Consider the following 27,187-nt stretch of genomic DNA (forward strand, 5'->3'; position numbering starts at 1 on the left):
CACAATGGCTATAGTTTGTGGAGATGGTTGATTTCAATGAAATGTGCAGATGAGAATGAATATACTTCCTGATCATCTGTCATGATCCTTTATTGAATCATGGGAACTAAATCCCAAACCTATAAATATGAACTAAAAGAGCTGCAATTGTGGAACCCAGAATAAAAAAAAAAATTAAAAAGTCAGCCCAGCAATAACAGTACACATAGAAACACTGTCTTGCTGAGAGCCAATCTAGACCAAACAAAAATAAAAACAAAAAATTTAAAAATTAAAAAAAAAAAATCTCTTGGCAGCGACTAAAGAGTTAGAACTCAAGGGTGAATGGACTGCCCTTTAAAAGCAGAACAGGACTCCGTTTGGATGAATAACATCCTGTATTATTGCTAAGAAAATGGTGGAGGAACAGGGAGAGGAAGACTCAGAAGAGAATCTGGACTTACTGCCAAGAAAACTAGCTGGAGACTGAGCCAAGTCATACCTCTTTCATAATTACACAATTGTCACGACAGACTCACATGTAGACTGAAAGTTCAGTGAAGGCAGGGACAAGGTCTACTTTACTCATTAGATCCCTAGTAGCTTGCATAGTACCTGTCACAATTATTTGTTGAATTGATAAATAATTGGAGATATGTGAGCAAAGTAACTATCAATATTATAATAGAATGTATGCATAAATTGCTCTTGGAATAGATGAGGAAATGATTGTTTGTATGGACGAGAAATCACAGGAGAATAAAATCTTATTACAAGACTGAGTTCATAAGACTTTGGTAATAAGTACTTATTGATTGAATTAGTCCACTGATATGGATATTCTGGGTTAAAATTCCCAGAAGAGACATAAAAAGGGAAACAGAACTAAAGGAATCAATAGAAATTGAGACCAGAAGTCAACTTGCCCAATTTTGTAACACTAGGCAGCGTGTGAATAAATCCTTACCTTGTAAAGAGTCAAGGTACTGTTATTTTATATATATTAAAAATTGCTAATAAACATATCAGTTCTCTAGATCCATCTCAAGTTATAGTTCAGTATTTCCTAATGTGTTTCTTAGAAGTCTAATCACAGAAGCAGTCCTGTGGAAAAAAAGAGCGGGGGCTCCAATATCACGTCTAAGTAACAGTGAGCATTCTATTCCATTGATAACACTTATTAGCAAATTATCTAGATATTTAACCAAAGAAATTATCAAAATTTTTTCACCTTGTCCATCTAATTTTCTAGAAAAGTAGTTAAATCCCACTTGTAGTAAATTAGGAGTCCCTCAAACATGTAATTTAAAGTTTTTCTTGGGGCGCCTGGGTGGCTCAGTTGGTTAAGCGTCCAACTTTAGCTCAGGTCATGATCTCACAGTTCGAGCCCTGCGTCAGGCCTGGTGCTGACATCTAAGAGCCTGGGGTCTGCTTCAGATTCTGTGTCTCAGTCTCTCTCTGCCCCTCCCCCACTAGTGCTCTGTCTCTCTCTGTCTCTCAAAAATAAATAAATGTAAAAAAAATTAAAAAAAATTTTTTTTCTCTGAATAGGGGAATGGTTGACTAAATCCCCAAGATGTAATACTATACACCTAGTAAAAGAGATGAGTTGTATCTAAATATAAAGGCAATTTAAGATATTCATAATATATTGTTAAATAACAGAATTGAGTAGTAGAATATAATGCATATCATGACTAAATTTTCTAAAAAATATATGCATATTTGTATATATCTAGAAAATATACTTAGGACACCCAGCAAAATAAAATCAAGACATTAACAAAGCTACTAAAAAATAAAAGAATATGATTTGGGCGATAGTAGATGTGAACTTTGGCTTTTTATTTTGCACTTTTTTTTTACTTTCAGTTTTCACATTAAGATGTTTTCATTCTGTAACGTGATAAATATGTATTTAATATGTGTTTTTTAAGACCTTAGAAGTTTAACTAAAATAGCAAGAGGTTTTTTTTTTTTTTGATAATAGGAGTATGAAAAATAGGCTTTTACCTCCTTTCTATTTTCCATTTTTTTCTAGTAACCATTAGTAGTTTTATTGTTTCACTAGAAAAATACAACATCCTTTAAAGAACACTTAAGAAAAGCATTCAAGGAAAGAAAAGTTGTCAGGGATAAAGAAGGGCATCACATAGCGATAAAGGAGCCAGTTCTCCGAGAAGACACAACCATCCTTAACGTGTATGTACCAGATAAGAATGCCAGATTATGTGAGGCAAAAACTGACGGAACTGAAGGGAGAAACAAATGAATTACTATCACAGGTGGAGACTTCAACATTTCTGTATCAGAAATACACAGATCCAACAGGCAGAAGACCAGTAAGGAAATAGTTGAACTCAATAACACCATCAATCAACTATTGCTGTAATTGACATCTATAATTGTAATTGACATCTATAGATTCCTTTATCCAACAGCAAGAGAATGTACATTTTTCTCAAACTCACATGAACCATTCAAGAAGATTAATTATTCTGGGCCATAAAACACATCTTAACAAATTTAAAAGAAGAGAAACCATCCAGTGTCTGCTCTCAGACCACAGTGGAATTAAGCTAGAAACCAATAACAGAAAGATAACTGGAAATTCCCAAAATATATGCAGATTAAATGACATTCTTACAAATGACACATAGGACAAATATGAAAGCTCCAGAGAGGAAAATAATTTTCTACTACATGAAAATAAAAACATAATTTATCAAAGTTTAACTTATGTAAACTTTAAGTATAGTGAAAGCTGTGATTAGGGGTAAATTTATAGCATTAACTGCATATATTAAAAAAAAAGAAAGGTTTAAAGTTAATCATCTAAGTTTTCATTTTAAGAAACTAAAAAAAGAAAGAGCGACTTAAATCCAAAGTAAACAGAAGAAAAGAATAAGAGCATACTATAACATATGGTCAACAATATTTCAATAAAATAGAATTCTTTCATAAATCAATAAAATTGAAAACAGAAAAAACAACAGAAAAAAATTGATGAAATGTTTGGTTCTTTGAATAGATCAGGAAATCAATAAGCCTCTAGTCAGCCTAGTAAGAAAAATAGAGAGAAGACACAAATCATCCATATCAGAAATGAAAGAGGGGACTGCGCTATAGCTAAAAGATTAATAAAGGAATACTATGGTTAACTCTTTGCTCACATTTGACAGCCTAGATGAAATGAGCCAATTTATTTAAAGACACAATCTGCCAAAACTCACATGCAAACAATACACAACCTGAATAGATGTGTATCTATTAAATAAACTGAATCATTAACTAATAACTTTCCCAAATGGAAAGCACCAGGCTCTGATGGGTACACTGATGATTTCTACCAAACATCTAAGGAAGAAACTGTGCCAATTTTCTACAATCTTTTTCAGAGTATAGAAGTAGAGGGGAAACTTCCTAACTCATTCTATGAGGCCAGCACTATTACCAAAATACAAAGGCACTCCAAGAAAAAAAGACAAAAACAAAACAAAAACAAAAACAAAACAAAACAAAAAACTACAGGCTAATATCTTTCATGAACATACATGCAAAATTCTTCAACAAAATATTAGGAAATAGAACCCAACAATGTATAAAAAGAACTATATACCACAACCAATTGGGATCTATCCTAAGTATGCAAGGCTGGTTCAACATTTGAAGATCAATTAATAACTATAAAAAAATAACTAGTGAGCTTCTACTCTGTGAAAGACAATGTCAAAGGAAATGATAAAACAAGCAACAAACTGGGGCGCCTGGGTGGCTCAGTCGGTTAAGCGTCCGACTTCAGCTCAGGTCATGATCTCGCGGTCCGTGAGTTTGAGCCCTGCGTCTGGCTCTGGGCTGATGGCTCAGAGCCTGGAGCCTGCTTCTGATTCTGTGTCTCCCTCTCTCTCTGCCCCTCCCCCGTTCATGCTCTGTCTCAAAAAATAAATAAACGTTAAAAAAATTTTTTAAAAACAAGCAACAAACTGAGAAAATACTTGCAAAAGACACATCTGATGAAGAACTGTTATTCCAAAATATACAAATAACTCTTAAAACTCAACAATAAGAAAACAAACAACTCAATTTAAAAATAAGCCAAAAGTCTTAACATACACCTCACCAAGAAAGATATATAGATGTCAAATAAGCATATTAAAAGATGCTCTACTTCATACACCGTCAGGAACATGCAAATAAAAAAATGAGCTTACCACTAGACACCCATTAGAATGGCCAATATCCAGAATACTGACAACAGCAAATGCTCGTGAGGAATTGGACAACAGGACCTCTCATTTATTGCTGGTGGGAGTGCAAAATGGTATAGCCATTTGGGAAGACATTATGAAGGTTTCTTGCAAAAATGAACATACTCTTAGCATATGATCCAGCAATCCACTCCTTGATATTTACTCAAAGTTGAAAATTTCTGTCCATGCACAAACCTGCACTAGGATGTTTAAAGCAGCTTTATTCATAATTACCCAAACTTGGAAGCAACCAAGATGCCCTTATACAGGCGAATGAATAGGGTGGCAGAGAGATGTATAGGCAGAACACATGGGATTTTTAGGGCAGTAAAAATACTTTGCATAATTCTATAGGGTGGATACATGTTACATTTTCCCAAACCCACATAATGTACAACATCAAGAGCAAACACTAATGTAAACTATGGATTCCGGATGACAATAAGGAGTCTATGTAGGTTCATCAATTATAACAAATGCACCACTCTGGTGGGAGATGTTGATAATGGGAGATGGTGTATGGGGGCAGGAGCTATATGGGACATCTCTGTACCTTCCTCTCAATTTTTCTGTGATCTAAAACTACCCTAAAAAATAAAGTCTGAAAAAAAAAATAAAAGCATTAAAAAAAAAAAGGATTGCGAAGCAAATCATTCATTCCAATATTGAAACCCAGACATTAACAGCTTGGCACTCTTTTCTTTTAACATTTTTATTTTCATAGGGTTTTCTACACTTTATATAGGTATAATTATTCCTTCTTCAATTTTTAAAACTGTAAAAATAGTTATGCCCTTTGAAAAATATTTAAATTTACGGAAATGTATAAGTAAAAAAGGAATACATATTTAAGTGGGACTGTACATATGTATTTCTTTTATGTGGGAGAAAATAACTATATATTTTATAAAGCCATGTGGTATACACTTCCCATATTAAAACATATGAGATTATATCTCTTCCAGCATATTTTACCACACGAGTAGTGTTATCAAAGCACCTACCTCCTTTTCCAACATCAGGCCTTCGGCTCTGAGGTTCTTTTCAAATGTGTTTCTTTTGTCATATTGTATATTTGACTTTCTATACACCAGGATGTAATCAATCCGTTTTTTGCCATCTTTGAATAGAAGTCCACTGGATGCTATGTAATTCATGTCATTCTGCAAACAAAGCAATGACTGTTAATAGTGTAGGCTAGACAAACACACCGTTTTGGTCTCAGTCACTTTGGTTTGGACACTGGCATTCCAAAAGCAAAAATGTGTTTTTACATTCCAGTTATGAGATATGGGAAAGTTGATTAAAGAAAGTCTGAAGTCTGTAATAGGAGACAAGTTAGCAAGCGATGTTCCAGAATTTGAAATTAGGCAGTCTGATACCAGACCCTGGGTTCTCTGACGCTGGCATCGAAATGCATATAGTAAGTTTTATTTAGTAAGGTCCTGTAAAAATAATATCAGCTAGCATATGCTGAGTATTTATTTATTCAACATCAGGCTCAGACATAAGTGCCTTACATGTTTGATCTTTTTTAATACTTACAACTCCCATTGCAAAAATTAAGACATTAAGTCTTAACATAAGTACTGAAGCCAACATAATTTCCAATATTAAATAATATTCAGATAGGTATAATTTTCTAAAGCTCTGTTCAACAACACTAAACTGAAAAATAATTCCTGAGCTGCTTGCTCCAGAGATACTTGTCCAGTGGATATAAAACTGTGATCCAACTAAGACAGCTTACTTATCAAGCTTAATCACTTGCTCATCAAGACTGCTGTATGGCCCTCACCTTGCTCTGCCCATTCGCCCAAGCTTTTTTTTATAGACTGGCAATTTTCCACCAAATGCCTGCCTTGCAAGATACACCTTGCATGATAGTTGAGACACCTGAGTGATCCTCCACATCATAAATTACAGCATTTAACTGCTCTCCTCAAGACCCTTCAAGTTCCTTCACACTTACTAACTCCTAACATGTTATATGACACGAAACCGTTTATTATCTTTTGTTTACCATCTGCCTGATCAAGGATTGTTTACTGTTTTGTCTCAGATTATTCCAGACATCTCACCCCAAATCAGATACAGAGTGGGCATCAATACATATTTGTGGGAGGAAGAAAGGAAGGCAACATCCATAATCCTGTGTGTCCAGGTAAGGCTGACCTCAAGAATAGAAAACCAAGAAGAGATCATATTGACACATCTCCTCCTCTCACCTCCAGTATTTACAACAAATCAAATTAAAACAGGTTAAGATAAATAATCACAAAATTACAGCAGAACTGATAGCCATGGTGTGCCCTTTGTTTTATACCTACCATCCACTGCCTCCAGACATCTTCATGGTAATTTCAACAAGGACTGGGCTAAAATAAAATCATATACAAATTTCCTTCTTCATTTTCTTTTGCATAAAGTATACCACCCTCTCCAGTTGATTATTTAAAAAAATTTTAATGTTTATTTATTTTGAGAGAGAGATAGAGAGAGAGAATGAGCAGGGGAAGAGCAGAGAGGGAGGGAGAGAGAGAACATCCCAAGCGGGCTTTGTTTGCACTGTCAGCACAGAGACGGATGGGGGCTTGAACTCATGAACCTTGAGACCATGACCTGAGCCAAAATCAAGACTGAGACGTTTGACTGACTGAGCCACCCAGGTGGACCTCCAGTTCATTAATTATTTAGTGTCTTCTGATTTTTATGATATTAAAAACATATTTAATCCTAGGTGAAGGCAAGAGTCCTTCAGTGAGAAGACCTGGAAGTAAATGATGGGTTGGTAGGAAAAGTGTGAGGGGACAAGATAGTATTTAATCAATTTTATGTGCTCTTCATATTTTAAGAGCAGCATAGACTGAAAGTGGAACTCTGATAGTTATTGTTACCCATTGTTCTAAGTCTAAGCAAAACAAATGCTAAACTCTCCCAGAGAAACAGCTGTTTTACCATTAAAAAACTGCCATTTTCTTTCACAATAAGTGACCTTAGGCATTATTCACAACTTTTTTGTTTCTGAAAAATGTGTTCACAATCAAACTACATTAACTAGAATTCTAATTTATTGTCTAATTATTTTATGAATTCTAAATTATTAGATGAGTTTTACCAGGCAGAACGAAAAATAGCTATCAAAATGGTAATACAGAAGTATGGTGAGATTTGGAAATATCTCCTGAATTATGCTTAAAAAAACATTGTACAGGCTCTATAAAATTTTAAGGTTATGAGTTTATATTTTATTTTAATACATATATGGCACCCATTAACCAAGATGCTGATTAACCTGCTCAAATCTGTTGCTTAAAAGCAGAACTGGCAGGAAATTTATTATATATCATTGTGTTTAGTCACCAAAAGAACAACTTCTTTAATTGTTTGAAATCATAAGGGTTGTTTGAACATGAAATCAAGACTCCTCTCTTAAGTTACCTGGAATAGTGAAATGCTTTCCAATTACAATGCAGAATGAATTTAATTTAGAAACAGAGTTTTCATGTTTATTATTCCCAGAAGATAGAATAAAACTAGTTTTGCTCAGAGAACCTGGGATGCTGATCATCCATCAGGTACCTTATCTTTCAACAGTGTTGAAAACAACTTAATTATGTAATGCATTGCAAACCATAAAGCTCAGGTACTTTCAGCAAAGCTGGTCTTCCTAAAGAGTATCCCAAAAATATGCATGTTATGGCTCACGTGGAGAAAGAACACTTTGCAAAGATTTTAGCACATTTGCAAAACAGCAATAGAAGTCTGCCTATTTGCATGAAAACACATTTTTGAGAATTTTTCAAATAAAATTATGGTAAAATAAAATTTGTGACCTGCATATGTTTTCCAGAATTTATTCTTTTCAATCTAACAAGCATTCATCAAACACCTATTGTGTGCTATGTACTGTGTTAAACTCGAGGGATAAAAATAAGAGGACACAAAAGACTTTTAGGGATTTTATCCTGTCTGGGGAGTAGTAGGCATGTAATTGTTTAGTTACAATGTTATCTGATATGTGCAGGAATATGTGCAGGAATGTAATTGTTTAGTTACAATGTTATCTAATATGTGCAGGAATAGAGTTGAAGAATCCCCAGGTGTACCAGAGGAAGACTTATTAACAGGTGCCAGTAGCCACTAACGGTCCTGTTATCTTGGGGAGTTTACCACAGTCCTCTGTCAGGCAGATATAAAATTAGGTCAGGTCATTAATCTGTAAGTGATTGCTGACTGATTACATGTTAACCATACACTTGAGTTAGTAAGATGCAGTATGATACACTGGTTAAGGTACTGATTTCTGCATTAGACAGACTGGTGTTTTAATTAACTGTGTTCGTAGACATGTTACTTAATCTCACTGCTCAGCGTCAGTTCCCACAGCTTTTAAGCAAATATAATATTATCAACAGTATAAGATTATTGTTGTGACTAAATGAGATAATGCACAGATAGCAGTCTCAACGTTGTCTGACCTTGTGAGATCAAAAAAGTCAGTTCTTGTCACAAAAAATAAGATAAAATTTGTATGCTCCCTCTCTTTCTTTCTCTCAAAATAAATAAAGATTAAAAAAACAATGAACTTTATTTTTGCTTTCTACTAATGATGAGTATTTGGGCTATTCATTTCCAGTCTTGCCTATTTTTAATAAACATTCATGTGTATACCTTGCAATAGATGTGTGCATACATTTCTGTCAGTATGTACCTAGGACAAAATTGCTGATTCCCAGGAAAAGTTTGTTTTCAACCTTAGCAGTATGCCAATCTTAACTTAGCACGAAGTTTGTTGTATACAGGCTTTATTTCAATTTATGGTGTCTTCAAAAATTTTTTCTTGAATCATTATTTTTCAGAGAGAGGTAGACAGAGTGTGAGCAGGGGAGGAACAGAGAGAGAGGGAGACACAGAATCCAAAGCAGGTTCCAGGTTCTGAGCTGTCAGCACAGAGACGGACGCAGGGCTCAAACTCACCAACTATGAGATCCTGACCTGAGCCAAAGTTGGACGCTGAACTGACTGAGCCACCCCAGGTGTCTTGTAAGATGCCTTTTCTGGTGTCTTTCAAGATTTCATGGAACATGTCTCTGTACAGATGGACTCTTCTTGATTACAAAGTCCTGGTCTATGCTTTAAAAATTGACTTAGTTTGCTATACTCTGGCATAAGACAGTACAGTATGCATGGGAGCCAGTACCTGCTCCCACCTGTAACAGTCTTTTTATCCAAATTCTGCTATTTAGAATGCAACCAATTACTGCCATGTCCTTCTACTGGCTATTTCTGATTCTGTTTGGATTGAGAGAGAGGGAGAGGGAGAGGGAGAGGGAGAGGGAGAGGGAGAGGGAGAGGGAGAGGGAGAGGGAGAGAGAGAGGCACGGATGGGCAAGGCAGTGGGAGCAGGCAGGACTCTGGCTTGCTCACAAGATTGCCATTGTTGAGAAGGGCAGTGGATGCTTAGTTTCCTTGGCTGTGTGGCTCCGGCAGCCCAACGTTGAGGACCAATGATGGGCCAGGTTAGCCCAACTCTCCACTGTCATTTGGGGACCCATCAGGCTGTCTTCAGGCCAAATGACTGTGTTTCACACTTGTGTTTCATCTTTTCCTACCAAATCTTCAAATAATGAAAATCTTTTTCATTGGGTTTCAGCAGTGGCGTTTGATTTTGCATTTCTGTATCCTTTTTTGGCAATCATTGATGGGAAATTGGGAAATGACAGTCTAGATGTCAATAGTCTGATGCCATATTTTACTCAGAAGTTCCGGCTTTACCCTCCTTAATTAGAGAAAAATCCAAATAGCCTCAGTATGTAACTACGATTCATTTCACAGTTAAAGCCATTGCTCACAATAGCTCTTATTGTTGGCCTTACTTATTATACAGAAAAGAAGAGGTTTTAATCTTTTTTTTTCAGTTCCAGACAAATGAGAAACAGTTTTGTCAAGAAAGTCACATACTTACAACAATAAAAGCAATCTCTGTTAAAATAAACTAACAGAAAATACACCATGCACTGTAGGTCAGAAGAAATCCTGCATGTGAGTAGAAATTTACTAAGTGCTGCTGAATTAATACTAATTCTGGCTTTTCTGTCATAAAAATTTTCCATTTTAAAATGATACTTAACAGGAGAAGAATGCTTTAATTTTCTAAGTGTCCTTGGGGATAAAAAGTATATTAATACATATATCTTTTAATGCACCTCGCTTAACTTAAAACATGTCAGAAATGTAATTACTATGCAAACTTTCCTATGCAAATAATCTTTAATTATGAGTCATAGGAATACCAAAAAAATCAGACTTCAATGCTATACAGTGGCTTTCACTGTGGATAAGAATCTGGCCAGGCTTATTGCCTACTCAACAGAATGTCAACCCTCTTGCTAGTCCACATCATCTTTAGAAATACAAATATTAGGGGCATCTGGGTGGCTCAGTTGGTTAAGCCTCCGACTTTGGCTTGGGTCATGTTCTTGAGGTTTGTGGGTTCTAGCACCAGGTTGGGCTCTGTGCTGACAGCTCAGAGCCTGGAGACTACTTCGGATTCTGTCTGTCTGTCTGTCTGTCTCTCTCTCTCTCTTTCTCTCTGCCTCTCCCCCACTCATGCTCTGTCTCTCTTTCTCTCAGAAATAAACGTTAAAAAAATAATTAAAAGTAATAAAAGAAATAAAAAGAAATACAAATATTTTCTGTGCTGACGGCTCAGAGCCCAGAGTCTGCTTCAGACTCTGTGTCTTCCTCTCTCTCTGCCCTTCCCCCTTCCAAAAAAAGTAAATAAACATTAAAATAAAGTTTAACAAAAGAAATACAAATATTCTCTAAATCAGTGACTCTGGGGTATCCTTATCAGATGGTAGATTGTATTCTAGCTCCTACTACACCTGGTAGAGAAAACTGCTTTTTTAAAAAAATAATAACTAATAAATTAGTATTTAAAGAAATAACACTAACATGAGCTGAACAGAAACCAAGCACTGTTCTACACACTTTGCATATGTTTACACATTTCATGCTCACAAAAACTGATATAAGTACTGTTTTCCCCCCATTTCACAGATGCTGAGATTGAGGCAGATGCAAAGGTCCTGTGGTAGCCAAAGAGCACGTTATCCCATCTGGGATTTCCATAGCAATTCCCTTTGTCTCCCTTTTCCTTGACACCAACTGGGTGTGTAAGCTGTGTGGCTCTGTGTAACCCCCGGATGAAGGAATGAGGTTTTGGAGAAGCAGGGCAGAGCCTCTTCTCTTTCAGGGAAGGGAGTAAGCCACTGCCCCTTACCCTGACCTAGAGGCAGGCACAGATGGATTGTGCAGCCTCACCTGCCCCCAGGATACATGAGAGGTGGGACAAAGCCATTTGCCCTTTGTAGCTTCCAAAGGGCATATATATACACAACAGAAACTGAACAATAACAAAGCATACTACAGACATTCCAGACCATACTCCAATCTCAAGCTAGGTCTACTTCTCGAATTTCACTCTTCCAGAAAGACTTTTAGGCAAAGAGAGACACTTGGGAATGTGTAGGACTAAAGAATGCCTGCTCTTCCTGTTGCTGGGTGACTTCATAGCATCCAAAGTTTGGTGATTTGTTTTTAAATCATATAACGTTTTTTTTCAGCTTCAAAGGTGATTGCATGGCCGAGTGAAAGAAGGAGATCTGAGAAGTCTACATACTGTGTGATTCTAACTAATGGCATTCTGGAAAAGGCAAGACTATGAAGACAGCAAAAAATCAGCGGTTGCCAAGGATAGGGGAGAGAGAGGGATGAGAGGCAGAGCACAGAGTATCCTCAGGGCAGTGAAATCACTCTCCGTGATACCATAGTGATGGATACATGTCATTATGCACTTGTCCTAATGCACAGAATGTACAGCAGCAGAGTGAACCCTGTTGTAAGCTATGGGTGATTATGATGTGTTAATGCAGGTTTGTAAACTATAATAAAGGTACCACTCTGGTAGGGGATGTTGATAATGGGACAGGCTAAATGTGTGGAGGCAAGGCTATATGGGAAATCTGTGACTTTCTGCTCAATTTTTCTGTGAACCTACAACTGTTCTAAAAAATAAAGTAATTTTAGGGGCGCCTGGGTGGCTCAGTTGGTTGAGCGTCTGACTTCAGCTCAGGTCATCATCTCGCAGTTTGTGGGTTCAAGCCCCACATCGGGCTCTGTGCTGCCAGCTTGGAGCCTGGGGCCTGGAGCCTGCTTCAGATTCTGTGTCTCCCTCTCTCTCTACCCCTTCCCCACTCATGCTCTGTCTCTCTCTGTCTCTCAAAAATGAATCAACGTTAAAAAAAATAATTTTAAAAGTTTTTTAAAAGACTAAGTTAAGTGTCATAAACCTTACAAACTACCTTGTATCTCTTATTGTCATTTCCCAGCAATACTAAATGAACATGTGGTCTGAAAATATAGTAATAAACAAAGCAGAATGAGATTATATCCTGTAAGGCAGGTATAGTAAAGAAATTAATACAAGATGCAATAAAATTAAGGTGCAAAAAAAGTTTGGTGCCTTGGGAGAACATAAATAAAGGCCATTTCACATTATTAAAAGAGAAGCAGGCCCTTTCCTTTTAGTGAATAAAAAGAAAAATGGGATTTGAAGATAGGAAATAAGATTCAAGTTATAGATAGCAGTCAAATTTTTTTTTTTGCTATAAAAGAGGGTATAAATATCAGTAGTTCATACAGTTGTTGTGAAGTGAAAATTAAGTATGGCAATGTGCACACAAGACGGTCTCTTGTCCGTTTTAACATCTTATCATTGAGTGTACACATAGGGCACTCAATAAATGCATGTTAAATGCAATGATGCATAAATGACAGGAGTCAAATTTATTTAGAATATTACAGACATGTTGGGACGTCTGGGTGGCTCAGTCGGTTAGGCATCTGACTCTTGAATTCAGTTCAGGTCATGACCTCACGGTCTGGGAGATCAAGCTCTGCACTGGGCTCTGAGCTGACAGCATGTAGCCTGCTTGGGATTCTCTCTCTTCCTTTCTCTCTCTGCCCCTCCCCTCGTTCTCTCTCACAATGTGTTCTCTCCCTCTGTGTCAAAATAAATAAACATTAAAAAGAATGAAAATATTACAGACATGCTTCTTCTTATTACTATTATTATTATGTGATGTTATTAAGTTGGAATATAGAGGAGAGAGACGAAATTGTAAAGAGGGATCCCTCTGTGTATCCAGGAAAGTATAAAAAAAAAGTTTTTCTTAGGAAACATAGCTTCTTAAAGTAAAGAGACTCATGAGATTAGGTCATTGTAATTTTTGTCAAGCTAAATACTTGGAATTGTGTTGATAGAGCATCTTGCTGGCTTAATTTTTATTGAATCGATTCAATTAATGCTTATGAATTATGCAAAAATAATTTACTCAAAACTTCGAATCTGTTTCAGTCAGTCAGAGCATATTGTTGATTATATTTGCCTGGCCTGCTGACAAGCACCTGCTGGGTATTTTAGCTAGATAAAGAATTTCCAGTTTGCTTCATTAATGATACACCAAGCATTCACCGATAAGGCTGGATTTTTATGTATCAGAATACCATATTTTATGTATTAGTTATCTATTGTTGCACAAAATTACCACAGAGGTGCCTGGGTGGCTCAGTCGATTAAGTGTCTGGCTCTTGATGTTGGCTCAGGCCATGATTTCTCAGTTCATGAGATCAAGCCCCACATCATGCTCTGTGTTAACAGTGTGGAGGCTGCTTGGGGTTTTTTCTCTCTCTCTGCCCCTTCCCCACTTGTGCTCTCCCGCTCTCTCTCAAAATAAACTGTTTTGTTTTGTTTTTTTTTTTTTCAAATTAGTTAACATACAATGTAGCCTTGGCTTCAGGAATAGAACCCAGTGATTCATCTCTTAGATAAACACCCAACGCTCATCCAGAAAAGTGCCCTCCTTAATGCCCATCACCTATTTAACCCACTCTCCCACACACCCACCCCCTTCAAGCAACTCTCAGTTTGCTCTCTGTACTTAAGAGTTTTTTATGGTTTGCCTCCCTCTCTGTTTTTATCTTATTTTTCCTTCTCTTCCCTTATGTTCATCTGTTGTGATTTTTAAATTGCATATATGAGTGAAATTACACATCTGTCTTTCTCTGATTGACTTGTTTTGTTTAGCATAATAGCCTCCAGTTCCATCCATGTTGTTGTAAATGGCAAGATTTCATTCTTTTTCATTTCTGAGTAGTATTCCATTTTATATATGTACCATAACTGCTTTATCCATTCATCAGTTGATAGACATTTGGGCTCTTTTCATAAATTAGCTATTGTTGATATCGTTGGGACGCATGTGCCCCTGGAACACTGGGACGCATGTGCCCCTTCGAATCAGCATTTTTGTATCCTTTGGGTAAATTCCTAGTAGTGCAATTGCTGAGTCATAGGGTAGTTCTATTTTTAATTTTTTGAAGAAACTCCATACTGTTTTCCAGAGTGGCTACACCATTTTAAAAAAAAAAAATTACCACAAACTTAGGAGCTTAGAACAATGCAGATATATTATCATACATTCCCATGGATCAGGTGTTCAGGCAGAGCTTAGCTGGGTCCTTTGCTTACACCACACAAAGCTTCAAGCAAGGTGTCAGTGGGGCTTTACTCTTATCTTAAGGCCTGACTAGGGAGAATCCACTTCCAAGATAACTCAGAACCTTCGCAGAATTCATTTCCTTGTGCTGGCTGTTAGCTGGAGGCCAACCTCAGCCCCTTGAAGCTTCCTACTGTTCTTTGACATTTGGGTATTCCCAACATGGCAATTAGTTCAGGAAACCAAAAAGAAGAGTCTCCAGAGTGAGTCTGAAAGCCAGACAGAGTTTTATGTAATGTAACATAATCAAAGACGTGATACCTCACCACCTCTGCTTTATTCTAGTGTTTAGAAGAAAGTCATAGGGAAGAGGATTATGCAAGAGTATGAGTACCAGGAGGCAGAGATCATTGAGACCATCCTAGAGTCTGTCAAAGTAAGATGGATAAATTAGATAAAAATTAAAGAAATTATTTAAAAGATTAAAAGTTGACTTTAAAAAGAAATCACAAGGGACACTATATAAATTAGATAAAAATTAAAGAACTTATTTAAATGATTAAAAGTTGACTTTAAAAAGAAATCATGAGGGTCTCAGTTGGTTGAGCGTCCAACTTCGGCTCAGGTTATGATCTCATGGTTCCTGAGTTCAAGCCCTGCATCTAGCTCTCTGTTGTCTGTGCAGAGTCCCCTTGGGATCCTCTGTCCCCCACTCTCTCTGCTTTTCCTTCTCTCTCACACACACACTCTCTCTCTCAAAAATAAACAAACATTAAAAAATAAAAAGAAAGAAATCATGAAATAGTGTATGAGAGAAGGAAGGCTTATAGTCTCACTCACCAAACTCCTCAATAGAATAACCGGGGGAATAACATATCGGTTTGGAAAATGTCACAACAGAGGACACTAAAAAGGAAAAAAGGAAGAAAAGAAAAGAATTTGGGTTTATTCATACTTCTATCCTTACTGCTGTGGCTTCAGACAATTGGCGTTTCCTCTCTCAATTCCCTACCATGAATCAAGGAGGGGTGCTCTAACAAACAGATAAAGGGCGTTTATGGCTCTGACATTCCATGACAGTTTTCTTTTCCCCAAATATTTCTCCAAGAAGCTATTTTCTAAGACCCCTAAAGTTTTTTCAACAAACTTTGGCTAGGGTTTTAATTTCTGTGCAGAATGATACATAAATATCTGGCAGCTTAATTCACTCCTTAAAGTGCTTCAAAGGTCTTTTCAGAAAAAACTGTAAATGAAAACTGAGACCTATTTTACCTGAGTAAGCATGTTTGACAACGTGAAGGAGAAAATAAGAGATAGGTCTTCTCTTACTCCAAAATGAAAAGCGGTCTCCAATCTAACTCAAGGTTATCAAATTTCACAAATCAACTGGAACACAAAGCCCATACTTTAGAAGATGGCACTCTTTTTGACCCTTGCAATAATGTCTAAAGGAGAAAATGAAGAGATGTAAAGTACCACCAGTAAAAACCTAGCACCAAGTTTTAGAAGTAGGGCACAAAACCAGAAAATCAAGGTTGTGATTCCAGCAATATGGCCAACAACATAATTTCAAAACCCTTATGTCATAAAACACCTAGAAGTTATAGATAAAATAAAATGTATGCTTATTGAAATTCCAGAGGAATTAGCAGGAAAATATGTATAACTCTAGCTTCAAGGTAGGAAAAAAAGTAGAAAACCATAACACATGCTGGCAAGTCAATAGTGTGGCTGCTCTGGGTAAAGATGTAGAAATCAATTAAAAAAACCCAAAAAACAAAAAAACAAAAATAGTGGACAAAAACACTGATAAATTTAAAAATAAAACTTCTAAATAACTAATAAGCTAAAGAAATAGAATTCAATAAAGTTAGAAAAGAAAGTGAAGATACCTATGCTTCAGTAAGCAATGCTGATTTAGATAAATTAGATAACCATGTAATAAAATTATCGTACTTTAGACTGTATTCAAACATAAGTTCTAGTTCAGAAATAAACCCATAAATTTATGGTCAATTGACTTTCAACAACTGCCAAGGAAATTCAATGGGGGAAAAATGGCCTTTTCAACAAATGGTGCCTGAACAACTGCATGTCCATTTGCAAAAGAGGTTGGATCCCTATCTTAAACCATACACAAAAGTTAGCTCAAAATGGATCATCATAAACCTAAGTGTAACAAGGAAAACTGTACAATTATTAGATTAAAACATATGTATCAATATGGGGGGACCCTGAGTTAGGTAATGATTTCTTAAATACAACACCAATAGCAGAGTGATGAAAGAAAGAAAGAAAGAAAAAAAAAAAGACAGGACTATATCAAAATTAAACACCTTTGTGTTCCAAAAAAATATGCCATTAAGAAAGTGAAAAAGCAAACCACAGAATGGAAATAATATTTTTTAAAAAGCTATCTGAAAAGGGACTTGTATTCACAATATATTAATAACTCAACATTAAAAACACAAATAATCCAGTTAAAAATGGGTAAAGAATCTTGATATAGATTTCTTCAAAGAAGATTTTAAAAAAGGCCAACAGGCACATTTGACAGCTTTCAACAAAATGAAGAAATAGGGGGAAATGAAGAAATAGGGGAATAGAAATCAAAACCACAATGAAAAACCATTTCTCATCCATTATGATGGCTACAATCAAAACAACAAACATTAAAACAGTATTGGCAAGATTATGGAGAAATTGGAACCCTTGTATATCACTAGTGGGGATGTAAAATCGTGAAGAAGCTTTGGAAAACAGTTTGGCAATTACTCTTAATGTTGGACATAGAGCTACCAAATCATCAATTTCACACCCAGGAGGATACATCCACACAAAAACTTGTACATAAATATTCACAGCAGCATTATTCATAATAGTAAAAACAAAGCAATTTAATGTCTGCTTGATAAATACATAAATAAAATGTGATATTGTCCATAAAATGGAATATTATTTGGCATTAAAAATGAATTAAATAGTGATACATGCTACAACATAGAAGAACCTACAACATAATATAATATTATACAAAGTAAAGGGGCACCTGGGTGGCTCAGTCGGTTAAGCGTCTGACGTTGGCTCAGGTCATGATCTCACAGTTCAAGCCCCGCATCAGGCTTTGTGCTGACAGCTCAGAGCCTGGAGCCTGCTTTGGATTCTGTGTCTCCCTCTCTCTCTGCCCCTCCCCACTCACTCTCTGTATCTCTCTCAAAAAATAAATGATAAACATTAAAAAAATTTTTTTAATTAAAAAAATACACAAAGTGACGAAAGCTAGTCACAAGAGACCATATATTACATGATTCCATTTATATGAAATTCTATACTAGACAAATAAATACAGAATATAGATTAATCATTTCCTAGGGTTGGAGGAGTGGGTGGAATGGAAAGTAATTGCTAATGGGTACAGATTTTTGGGGGGTATAGGTTTTCATCTTTAAAAAAAATATTTTAAATGGATATTATGGTGATGGCTGCACAACCCTATGAATATATTAAAAATCACCAAACTGGACAGTTTAAATGGGCAATGAATGTATGGTACATGAATTTTTTCTCAATGAAGTTCTAAAAATCAATTACAGATGAATTATTGATAGTAAAATGAACAAGAATATATATACCTTCTAGAAGCTGACATAGGAATTCACAGGAGGTGAATAATTCTTAAATAGGATTCAAAAAGAAAATGATGCATAAATTTGCCTGTGTTACATTTAAAAGCAAGACTGAAGGGGCGCCTGGGTGGCGCAGTCGGTTGGGCGTCCCACTTCAGCCAGGTCACGATCTCGCGGTCCGTGAGTTCGAGCCCCGCGTCGGGCTCTGGGCTGATGGCTCGGAGCCTGGAGCCTGTTTCGGATTCTGTGTCTCCCTCTCTCTCTGCCCCTCCCCCGATCATGCTCTGTCTCTCTCTGTCCCAAAAATAAATGAAAAACGTTGAAAAAAAAAAAAAAACAAAAAAAAAAGCAAGACTGAATATTGTGAAAATGCCCATTATCTCACATTCACTATAAGTTGATATCATTTAGTTGAAGATTTCAACATAGTTTTGTGTAAATGTATGCAACATAACAAACTAATCCTTCCACTATATGGAATATCAAAGTGCCTTTGATAGGAAAATCTTGAAAAAGAACTAGGTACATGGGCTTGTCCTTCAAAATGCAAATATTTATTACAATTCTATAGTGATTAAGGCAGCAGGATGTTCATGAAGGAATAAGCAATATAAGAGAAAAATAGATATCCCAGAAAAAGACCTACATATACAGAACTGAGATGAAATTACATATCTATATACTACTCTTGGATAGGGTAGACGAGTCATTTACTGGCACTGAAAAAGTCAGCTATTTTCTTGGAAAGATACCATATACAAATAAGAAAAACTAAAGAATTTAAAGACAAATATGAAAAGCAAAATTTTAAAACTTTTAGAATAAAATGGAGGAGGCTATTTTGATGATTGTAGTAGACAAGCAGTTTTGTTCATGTGTTTGTTTTTACCATGACTAAAAACTTTTGGCTGGTAAGAAGGTGAAACTGATTAATTGGACTACATTCAAATAAAACCTTTGTACATTAAAAGATAGTAGAGACTGTGGTAAGCTTTAATTAGAAGATATTTTTCATGAACACAACAAATAAAGGATTAGTCTCCAGGATATATTAATAACTCCTCTAAATCAATAAGAAAAGATAAATAATACAACAGGGAAAAAAAAGTGATGCTATTAATAGGCATTAAACAAGAGAGGAGCTGTTGAAATTTCAAAAAAGCAGAACAAAATACATTACATATTTCTTCACAGTTTAAAAATCTGAAAAACAATATTCAATACTGTCTAAGGATATATCACGTATAGTAAATGTATAAAACTATAAGAAAGCTAATCAGCAAAATTAGAAGAGTGGTTATACTGACACAAATTGGGGAAAAGGATCAGGCAGTGTTACATGGGAGTCTTCAATTCTGTCTGTAATAATTTATTCTGAAACAAACATGGCAAGCAATTCAGATCCAGTAAAGCTCAGTATTGGACATAGCTAAATATAGTCTAATAATACAAATTTCAATACGCCTGAAATATTCATAAAATAGTGATTCAAAAGATCAACATTGCTGTTGACACTTGAAATCAACAATCTGGGATTATATATTTGCTTAGCAATTAAAATCTTACTTATAACTCAAGCTTCAGTTTCCTCATCTGTGTAACGGGGACAATAATAACCTGGCATGAGTATTTTAAGAATTAAATGCATGAAACACTCTGCAACAGGGGTGCCTGGCTGGTTCAGTCAGTTGAGTGTCTGACTCTTGATTTAGGCTCAGGTCATGATCTCATGGTTTGTGGGTTCAAGGCTCACATTGGGCTATGTACCAACAGCTCAGAGAGTGCTTAGGATTCTCTCTCTCCCTCTCTCTCTGCCCCTCCCCAATTTATGCTCTAAATCTCTCTCAAAATAAATAAACATTAAAAAGGAAAAAAACATTCTGTGACACATAAAATGGCCCACCCTATAGTAACTATAATCAAAAACCTTTAAACTTATAAAACTCCAATTTTAATCATGGTCACTAAGCTACATACCCCCTTCAGTAAACTACACTTGTGCCTACATTATGATTTTTAAAAAATGAAATATGGTAAAATTACCTTATCAGAGATATTAAACTGAACATATTTGATCATTGGTGGTTCAGAAGGAATTCTATGAGGTCTCTTTAAAGAAAACCATAGGCTCAAAATGGCATAACTTAGGTTAAGTTGCCAAGTCAGTAAACCAAGACTTATTACCTTATTAACTGCTATTTTACCCACCTCAGGAATTAACCTTTAGCCAGTTAACATGGGGTTTTCCTGGTCAACACAAGGCAATTTATTGATAGCTCCTTTTATTCCCCTTGGGAGGGTGACCTTGCCTAAAACAGTGGATTCTTTGTTAATAATTTTCCTTTTCTCCATTCCTTCTCTACCTTTAAAAACCTTTCCTTTTCTGTAGCCCTCTGCAGCTCCCCTCTACTTGCTAAAGGGGAAGCTGCTCAATTCATGAATAGATGAATATAAAGCCAATGAGAGCTTCAGAATGTACTTGGCTGAATATTTGTTATATAACACAGGTCTCAGGGGGCATCACTAGAAACAAATGATCACCTCAGAGCTCACATGCTGAAGAGATGCGAACACTGTCCGTCTCATGTCAGCCACCTACGACAACTTAACACATAAACTCTACTTAAATCCAGCCTGAAGTTATTCTGCACTCTGCCAGCCATCAGTTGGAAATTAAAAAACAGAAGCAAAAACCACTGAAGAATTTACTGAAAGTATGAGAATGAAGATTTTGACTAAAAGATCTAATTTTATTTTTATTTATTCATTCATTCATTCATTCATTCATTCATTGAGAGAGGGATTACACAAGAGGCAGGAGAGTGGAAGAGGGGCAGAGGAAGAGAGAGAGAGAATCTTAAGCAGCCTCCACTTCCAGTGCAGAGCCAAATGCTGGCTCAATCTCAGGACCTTGAGATCATGACCTGAACCAAAATCAAGAGTTGGGTGCTTAACCGACTGAGCTACTCAGGAGTCCCCAGATCAAATTTTAAATGAAAAACAAAATCAAACTCCATTTTATTGTAAAGGGTTTGAAAAAAATCAGTAACATCAATGCATTGCTTGCTATCATGAATGCTATATTCTTCCTTACAGAGCTCTCAAAACAAAACAAGAATATTCATAATAAAGGGGCACCTGATGATTTCCAACATGTGTTTAGGGAAATGATTTAAAATATTGGTAATCTCACAAGCCCAATGGAAATATTCTTTAAAATGCTGCACTATTTCTAGTCTGGGGGATCAACCTTTCCCACAAAAACAAGCACACATGCAAAGCAAAAACCTTAAAAAGGATCAAAGAATTCACAAGGTAGTGAGGAATTGCTGGGTCAAGTTCAGAACAGAATAGAAATCAGAAATGGAGAGGTAAGGCGCATATCCGAGCACTTAGTCACTTCTACTCTCAAGGACATGTTGGTTGGCTTTTGTATTAGCACTTTTCTGTGTGCAGTCACTATGGGTACAAAGGTGAAAAAACCAAACAACTTAGTGTGTCCAAGATATTTTTAGGACACATCAGTAGTAAACACATCTGAAATATTAAAACATTCCTTTCTTTTGGCTCTGGATTCATAACAGATGAAAGGCATAACAGATGCCTAAAACAAATGGGAAGCACAACACAGAAAAGTCCAATTATACAAGGGGGTTGAATTCACTTGCAGTTTTGCAAATGCAAAATAAAAGTCAAGTCAAAATATAGCACGGGTAAAACAATCTCTCTGAACCATCAGAGTGGCCCAGAACATTACCCTGGTCAAAGGCTACTGTTTCACTTGAATGTTTAACTTGAAATGGCAGACCTTCTGATCAGGGTATCAATTTTTCTGGCACTGAATAAATGGTTAGTATCATCATTAGTGTCCTTGACCATAAGTGGAAATTAGGAAAACTCACATAATGCTCTGAAGCAAACTATTCTGAATTATTCAGTGTTTATCATTAATTACATACATTATGAAGGCAGAGGATAAAATCACCCAGAACCTTCACACCTAGATGGATTTGATCTAATGAGAAATGTATTGGCTCTTGCAGAATAGATGAGATTTGTGTTCCTTACATTTGCAGAAAATTATTTTTCATGACCTAGCAGTCCATTGTTTCTCTTTCCTTCTCCTTAAAATCTATATCAACACGACAAGGATCTCTTGAGACCCAACAAGCAGAAGACAGATTATCAGACAACTAATTTTGCTAACATCATAAAGCAGACGGCCTTATCACATTGGCTACAAATAATCTAGTGAGTAAAAATAAATCAGGTCATGTTGGAAACTTTGGAAAGCTGGCATTGAAAATTTATCATCGAATATTAATGCCCATTTTATACCATGAGCTTAGTTCTTTCCAGTTTCAGAGTTACTCTTGCTGCTGTAAGTTAGATATTTATAAGGAGAGAGGGAGAAAGATGAACTCTCCGAGGTCCCCATGAGGGTCATTTAAGATAACGGTCCTGGCTATTTGTACTTGTATAGGCTTCTCCAATGTTGGTAGTTTGGTTTCCTAGGTTGTAGAGGGCAGATCAAGACAAAACTAGTGGTTTTAAACCCCTCCTTGGTAATAGGCAGTATTTTGAGAAAAATACACATACTTACATATTTGTACAATTATGCATATAATTTCAGACACTTCGTAGATGCCCTGGGCTCATGTGTGAGCCCCCTTAGAGCTCTATGACACCAGGCAGGCTGAGAACTTCTGGACCAGGCAATCTCACAATACTCCCAGTTCTAGGGACACCTGCCTCTGTAAACTCAGCTCCCTTGGCAGGCCTTGACAGAAATAAGCTGAACCTCATAAGAGCAAAGCCTCCAAGCACTTTGGAAACCCTATAGCTAATCTAACAAGGTAGTCATATGAATTTGTTTTAAAAATGGACATGAGTGAAGGTATGGAACATTTCTTTCCCCCCTACTGATCTTGCCTTTTTGGAGACTATGAAAAACTAATGCACACCAATGGCCTATGTTTAAAACAGAGGGCACTGAAGACGTTTCTAAGTCTTTAATTTTGCGAAGATAGTATGACTTATAGTTGGAGCACCAGAGATGAAGACCTGCTTATGCTTCTTATCTCATGTCACTGTGCCCAAAAACCCCATTAAGGTTTCAGCATCTTCATTCATAAAGTGGTAATAATAAGGTGGTCTATTTCCCTGAAGATTGTGAAGACGGTGGCCAAAGTGTATAAAATAACTAATAAGAGGACCCTAGTTTCTAGGTGAATGGTAACTGTCATCAGAGAAGTGATTAGACAAGATACAATATGGCATTGTTTCTCAAACATTAATCATATATCTCTATTTTTGGACAGAGCCACAGACAACGCATTATTTTTTTTTAGATTACACTTTTTCTTTAAAAATAGTCTTTGTCAAAATAATATTAACCTAAAATTAACAAGTTGAATGCACTGGTTATATTTTTTTCTAACATTAAAATAAAGTCATATCTATTAAAAATGTTCAAGTCATTGTGATGGAGTTTAAAAATTATTTTAGAGGTGCCTGGATGGCTCAGTCAGAAGCGTCTGGCTCTTGATTTTGGCTCAGGTCATGACTTCATGGTTTCTGAGTTAGAGCCCCACATAGGGCTCTGTGTTGACAGAAAGGAGCTTCCTTGGGATTCTCTGTCTCTCCTTCTCTCTTTCTGTCCCTCCCTCACTCACTGCCTGTCTCTCCCAAAAATAAATAAACAAACATTTAAAAAAATTATTTTAGGGGCGCCTGGGTGGCTTGGTCAGTTGAGTGTCTGACTTCGGCTCAATTTATGATCTCACGGTTCCTGAGTTTAAGTCCTGCATCGGGCTCTGTGCTGACAGCTCAGAGCCTGGAGCTTACTTTGGATTTTGTGTCTCCCTCTCTCTCTGCCCCTCCCCGACTCACTCACTGTCTTTCTCTGCCTCTCAAAAATAAATGTAATAAAAAAATTTTTTAAAATAAAAATAATAAAAAAATTATTTTAAAAACCATACTTTGGCAAACATGTAGCTGTAACAAGCCACTAATGCTTTGCTTAAATTAGATCTAATCTGGGTTTATTATTTTCATTGCTCAAGAGAAAGACTTGAGAAAAGGTGGTTTGAGTTTTGATGGTGGAAAGGGAAAAATGAAATGCCGTGAGGAAACCAAGTAGCAGTGCCTGGAGCATCTGACATTCAGACTGGGATTTACAGTCACTGAGGAGTGGGAGGATGGAGTAGGAAGACAGGAGGTCAGGACAGAGACACATGAATTTTAAAGACTGACATTACTGATCTCAGGTCCAGAGCTGGGTTAACTTGTGTCCTTCCTACCATGTAAAAGCTGCATCTCTATTCCGTGGCTGCAGTATTCTAAATCTGGCAAAAAGTAATAGATGGTACATCACTTAAAAAACAGAAATGATAATATAAGGCAGGAGTGGTCAGGACATTAGCTTGGAAGGCAGAAAAACTGGCTGTCTGCTGCTGATTTACTGATGAAAGTCTTTTGTAATGCACCCCTGTTTGTTTATTTGTTTTGAAAGAGAGCACAAGTGGGATCTAAGAAAGGGCAGAGAGAGAGAGAAAGAGAGAGAGAGACAATCCCAAGCAGACTCCTTGCTGTCAGCACAGACCCCAACATGGGGCTCAATCTCATGAACCAAACCTTGAGATCCAAACCTGAGCCTAAATCAAGAATCTGACCTCTATCAACTGAACCACCTACGTACCCCTAATGCCCTCCTGTTTAGAAGCTTGACATGAGATTGTAATTTCCTGAAGGATTTGGAAAGCCATTAAATCACTGCTTATCTTTTATCTGGAACTGCCCCTGAAACTGCCCATAGCAGTCCTCTTCCAGCATGATCCTGTATAGACAGTAAATAGATATGTCAATAAACAAGGAGGGAAATAAGTGACATCTCATGAAAGCCAGATTATTAAAACTCAAGAGGTGAAATTTTCATTAACCTAAAAAGTGCATGCTTGCACTCTCTCTCTCTCTCTCTCTGTCTCTCTCTCTCCCACACACACACTACGCACGTGTGTGCACACAGACACACGCATGCCTGTAATGTACTTAACAACTACTCTGAGCTACATGCTGTAGAAACAGAGGCATCTATCATTCAGCAAATCTCTTTTTAGCTCCAACTCAGCCCCAGACACTTATTGAAGTGACTGGGGAGAGAGAGGTGAATAGCAATCAGAAGAACAAAATGAGCACTAAAGGCAAATCCTGTATATTTCAGTTTGAACAAAAATGTTTATTAATCACCTGTAATGTGATGAAAATTGTGTCTTTCTCTTTATCTCAGTTGTTTCTTTCCATCTAATGGAGGCAGACAGATCTGGATTTGAATTCTGATTTTGCCTCTTAAGTCTATGTGGACTTGGATTTTACTAAACTTTTTACTCACTGATTTCCTCATTCCTAAAGTAGGAGAAAAATATTCCCTACAATGTAGAGTTAGGTACTCTCTAACAAGTGTGAAGTTCGCATTCTTCTGTCCTGGTTACTATTTTAGGCATGTGTGAAAAACAATGAACAAGACAGATACACCCTCCAGTCAAACCATGTGGGTAAGTGAGCGTGAACTTACTGCTGTAGTTATCAAATGATGAAACTCTGAATGGGCGTCAGGCTGAGGAATGCATGTGCTTTAACAAAACAAATGGCAGGCATTCAATGACCAAGTGGCTATGTAGTAAAATAAAAAGCATTTTCAAGTATGTGTTTAGAAAGATAACTAACTGCTGCTGCAGAAGTTAAATAGAAGAAGTTATGGTGCCCAGTAAGGGCTAACCAAAGGTAGCCTTTCTCAACATGTAGTTTCTCCTAATCATGTAACATACAAGTAAAATGACTCTAGACATGGAAAAAGAAAAAGTTAAAAAAAACTATAAACTATATACATGAAGAGAAAAAAATCCAGATCAGATGGTGTCATAACTATTTAGGCAAAAGCATCTATGAACACTCAGTCTAGAAGCGACAGAAAAGCTGAGGTAAAGCCAGGGGTATATACACCTCAGCTCTCTGACTCATTCATGAGACACCAAGGCCTAGTCTCATTCTAATGTCTCAAGGAGAACTCAATTGTATCAAGCACCACTTTAATTCTGGATACCTAAGGTATTTCTATGCCATGGCCCACAATCAACATATATTTGCTTATCTGTGCTCAAATGAGAAATAACAAACAGAGGAGCCCTTGTCCTTTTATGGCTGATTTAAAGATGACCTTGTTTGGCTTTACATTTTACAAATGATAGTTTAAAAAGATATATTAAGCTGTACCTTTGAAAAAATTAAATATCTTTAGCCCAAGTTACCACTTAGCAGATAATGTATAGTAGTCAAATGCATTGCCTTTGAATTGTTACATTTTTGCTTGCTTTTGAGAAAAGTTCAGAAAATTATACATTTTAGAGCAAGGCTGCTCTCAGTCTAGTGCTGTTGGGTAGAAGGGAAAAGTGGAAATGGAGATGAGGACTCCATGTGAAGGGTAGGTTAAAATTCACCTGCTTTCCACCTAGGTATGGAGAGGACATAGATGAACTGTGTCTAAAAGCAGAATTTCTTCTGGTTATCTTTATATAGCCTAAAAAAAATAAAGCAAAGGAAGAACAAAGAAAATTATGTTTCCTTATGTTTGGGACTTCTTAGGGATTCCTGGTAATGAGGCCCTGTGATACCCTGCCTCCACTTTCCGAATTACCATCTTAACACTGACATCTTCCCTTCTTCAGAGCCAGCCTGCACCTGCTCACAGGAATTGATTGTGAAATTTTCA

At 36.6% G+C, this 27,187-nt stretch overlaps 1 protein-coding gene across 3 annotated transcripts in view; it reads right to left on the reverse strand.

Moving 5' to 3' along the window:
• The window catches only part of ANO3 (anoctamin 3), a 420,829-nt gene that overhangs the window by 124,581 nt on the left and 269,061 nt on the right, over positions 1-27,187 (reverse strand). For all 3 annotated transcript variants that reach the window (XM_060606231.3, XM_060606232.3, XM_060606233.3), the window contains one exon: positions 5,234-5,392. In XM_060606231.3, coding sequence (XP_060462214.1) covers positions 5,234-5,392 — 159 coding nt within the window. The remainder of the gene's footprint in view (positions 1-5,233; positions 5,393-27,187) is intronic.

The sequence above is a fragment of the Panthera onca genome, chromosome D1 (assembly GCF_046562875.1).
Source record: "Panthera onca isolate mPanOnc1 chromosome D1, mPanOnc1 haplotype 2, whole genome shotgun sequence".
Lineage (NCBI taxonomy): Eukaryota > Metazoa > Chordata > Mammalia > Carnivora > Felidae > Panthera > Panthera onca.